Below are 3,820 nucleotides of genomic sequence, written 5' to 3'. Positions count from 1 at the left end.
GCGCCCACTTTTGCAGTCGATAAATGGACCAATGGATTATTATCAGTATAAACTGTGAACAGAGACCCCCATAGATAATCTTTAAATTTCTCAGTCACCGCCCACTTCAAAGCGAGCAGCTCCAGTTTAAAGGAGCTATAGTTTGCATCATCCCTTTCGGCGGGTGCTAAGCTTCTGCTAGCATAGGCTATCACACATTCCTTCCCATCTTGTACTTGAGACAGTACTGCACCAAGGCCCACTTTACTGGCATCCGTATAAAGCCGGAAGGGTAATCTGAAATCAGCAAAAGCTAAAATAGGAGCCTCGAGCAATTTCTGCTTCAGAAGATCAAAGGACTGCTGACAATCCTCATCCCAATTTATGGGGATATTCTGTTTTTTATTCTTCGGTACTCCCACTAGCAGCGAGTTAAGAGGCCTAGCAACACCCGCAAACCCTGCAATGAACCGCCGATAATAACCGGCAAAGCCCAAGAAGGAACGCACCTGATGAATAGTCTGCGGGGCCGGCCACTTCTGTACAGCGGCAATCTTATCAGGGTCCGGAGCCACACCCTCACTGTTCACCAGGTGACCCAGGAACTTCACCTGTTGCTGGAAAAGAACACATTTATCAGGTCGCAACTTCAGCCCATAGCTCTTCAATCTTGCAAACACTGCCTGCAGATGTTCTAGGTGGCTGTCAAAATCCGGTGAATATACTATCACATCATCCAGATAGACAAAAGCGGACTCTGTGATTTGACTTCCCAAACAACTCTGCATCAACCTTTGAAATGTTGCTGGAGCATTACACAATCCAAAAGGCATTCTTTCAAACTCATACAAGCCAAAAGGAGTACAAAATGCAGTTTTTTCCCTGTCAGCTTCAGAAACTTTCACTTGCCAATACCCACTTGCTAGATCAAGGGTGGAGTAGTATTTTGATTTAGTCAGCATCGTCAAGGTCTCTTCAATTCTAGGTAATGGATGGGCGTCTTTATGTGTCACTGCATTCAACTTGCGGTAATCCACACAAAATCTCAATTCCCCATTCTTTTTCCTTACCAGGACAATGGGTGCTGCCCAGGGACTTGTACTCTCTCGCACCACCCCTGATCGAATCATATTATTCAGCAATTCTCGCACTTCCTGATACATTTTAGGGGGGATTGGCCTATACCGCTCTCTAATAGGAGGTGCCATACCTGTCGGAATAGAGTGCGTAATTACATCTGTGTGGCCATAATCCTCTTCGTCGGCAGCAAACACATCGCCCCACTTCCTCAAGAGACCATTTAACTTTTCCTGCTCCTCCATAGATAGATTCGACCGCCCTTGTGTCATAACTTCAATGTGAGGAGCTTTACCAGATGGTTCCGAGCTCACCTGGGATACGCCCACTTCAACGATGCCTGGCCTGGTTTGCTCAAACGTGACTTCAAAAGGTTCCTGAATGTCGACATTTTCCGTGGAGAATGTAGCCAGGGCCTCATAACGTCGTAACGTAATAGGAAAAGGATTGAGATTCCTTACTTTGATGGGGACCCGGCCTCTATAGACAGTTCCTAGCGATCGAGCAACGGCAACTGTACTAGGCCCTTCCAATGGCTCCACCAAGATACATTGTCCTTTCCTCAGTGTCTGTGGGGCCCTAGCCCAAATCACCTGCTCACTGTGCTCAGGGATCTTCACCGGGTGGCGGTAAGCGGGTCGCAGGGTCCCTACTTGTGGTACGGGGACAGCTGCCTGAATTCTTTGACAGTCCTGAAAAGCAGATGCCCACGCTTGTTGAGCGTCTACAGTCGAGCCAACAGGCCAGGTCTGGGTCTGCGTCTGAGGTTTCAAAAAAAACACATCCCAACATGGAACAATGATGTTCATACCTAATATAGGTAATGCATTAGAATTATTGGGGTCGTCCTTTGAAATCACAATTCCCATATCTTTCAGGGTAATGTCTCCCACCTGTACTTCAGCTAACACATAGCCCACGTAAGGAATAGCCAATCCATTCGCGGCCTTCAGCTTTAGCCAATTAAGATCACTCTCTTTCCCCGGCTCCTGTTCACCAAACAATCTCCTAAAACAGGCTTGTGGCATTAATGTTACATTAGACCCAGTATCCAGCAAAAATGTCACTTCTTTACCATCAATGAATACTTCTACTTGACGGCATGCCCCTAAAAATTGAGGGTGGTTTAACTGAGTTGGACCACTATCATCCTTTCCAATCACCTGGCCCATAGCGACTGGATTTACTCGTTTAAAGCCATCTGAGATGAAGTGCCCCGACACTCTCTTGCCATGTGTCCACTAACTCCACACCTACTACAAATAGGCTGCCCATGCTCATCCCACTTGTGCCGCGGTCGCTCCACTAACCGTGGGGTTTGCTTTGTCACCGGGGGTGGCTCGGACACTTCAACACCTCCCCTATATTGAGGGGAACTAAGGTTCCACCTTTCTCGCTCACCTCTAGGAGCTGAAAACGTCCGTGGCATTGGTGCTGGTCGGACAAATTCCCTCAGCTCCTCCTGAAGAGTATTTTTGAGATCCATAATTTGCTCCTTCATTTCTGCAAGGATCTCCACTTTAAACTTATCTCTCCAATTCAGAGTATCCTGCCACTTTAAATCCCCTCTTACTACAGCACAAGCGGAGTCCTCATGTACGCCATACAGCGCATCCGCTTCCAATTGCAGAGCCTCTTTACGCACCTGTTCAAATGAGAGGTCAGGATCGTGCCTTAATAAACGCCGCAGATCACGCTGTATCTCACCCTCCCTAAGACCCAAGACAAACTGATCACGCAGGTGCAGGTCAGCCCGCCGAAACCCTTGTGGCTCTTTTGTCTGCAGGCGATGGCCCAACTCCCTTAAGCGTAACGTGAACTTTCTAATAGGCTCTTCTGTCCTTTGTCTACATTCATAAAACATGGCACGCAGGGTACCCACGGCTGTTTTGTCCCCATACAGTTCTTTAAGCTGAAGAAAGATTTTATCTGGCGTATCCCGCTCCGCTTGTTCCAGAATAAGAATTTCACGTCGTGATTCTCCTCCTAATGCACTCAATACAAAATCACATTGCTGTTCTATCGACCACTTTTGAGCACGGAGCATTGCGCTAATTTGACTCTCCCAATCTTCATAATTCGTATTAAGCCCACAAAATTTTGGTACCCAGGGCGCACCGATAAAAAATGGTGACGCCATATTCCTGGTTTCAGATAACTCATCCGCCATATTAATCAGTCTAAGGCAGGTAGGTTTGTATACTGGTCACAAATCCTGTCGACAAACGCCAAATGTTACGGGAGGTCTGTTAAGAGAGCCTCCGTGCAAAAAGAATAGGAATTCTAGTAGGGACCAGCAACAAACCACCACGCACACACTGCAATGGGTTACACAAAATTTATTTGTTCTTCCTCTAGGCAAACTACCGGCTGAAGACAACCCCGGCCAGGGATCCAAAGCCCAAAGACCACCGCGGTCCGAGTTCTTCGCCTAGTTACAAACAGGGGAGAGAGGGTCACTGCACGAACACGCAACCAACACGTATCAATCCTGCAGCTCCCTAAAACAGGTTTGCCACCCACCTTTTCAGGCTTTAACTTTGTTCGAGGCTGGGTCTCCACATTACCTCCCGGCAGTTAAACTTCCCCGAGCTGGTCCAGTTCTTCTTATCGGGGCGCAGGAGGTCTCCAGTCTAGTGCTCGTTTTCCTCTTTTCCAACACGTCCCTTTTTTTCCAGCACGTCCTCTCTTTTCCAGCACGTCCTCTCTTTTCCAGCACGTCCTCTCTTTTCCAGCACGTCCTCTCACAGCTCCATAGGAATAC

General features: G+C 47.7%; 1 protein-coding gene across 1 annotated transcript; it reads right to left on the bottom strand.

Moving 5' to 3' along the window:
- Nucleotides 1-558: 558 nt before the first annotated feature.
- LOC146617598 (uncharacterized) lies at nt 559-2,228 on the bottom strand. The gene is made up of 2 exons (XM_085373242.1): nt 1,190-2,228; nt 559-596 (listed from the first exon to the last, which is right to left on the bottom strand). The coding sequence occupies exons 1-2, from the start codon at nt 2,226-2,228 to the stop codon at nt 559-561; spliced, it is 1,077 nt and encodes a 358-aa protein (XP_085229368.1).
- Nucleotides 2,229-3,820: the final 1,592 nt, after the last annotated feature.

Source organism: Diplotaxodon limnothrissa, linkage group LG15, assembly GCF_057381915.1.
Source record: "Diplotaxodon limnothrissa isolate DT_005_m linkage group LG15, D_limnothrissa_male_GT1.1, whole genome shotgun sequence".
Classification (NCBI taxonomy): domain Eukaryota; kingdom Metazoa; phylum Chordata; class Actinopteri; order Cichliformes; family Cichlidae; genus Diplotaxodon; species Diplotaxodon limnothrissa.
This window is presented reverse-complemented; position numbering and strand designations above follow the sequence as displayed.

Coding starts and splice junctions, on each gene's coding strand:
- LOC146617598 (XM_085373242.1), bottom strand. CDS start 2,228: ATGGGCCAGGTGATTGGAAAGGATGATAGTGGTCCAACTCAGTTAAAC. Junction 597..1,189: donor TACGCACTCTATTCCGACAG/GTATGGCACCTC, acceptor GTTCTTTTCCAG/CAACAGGTGAAGTTCCTGGG.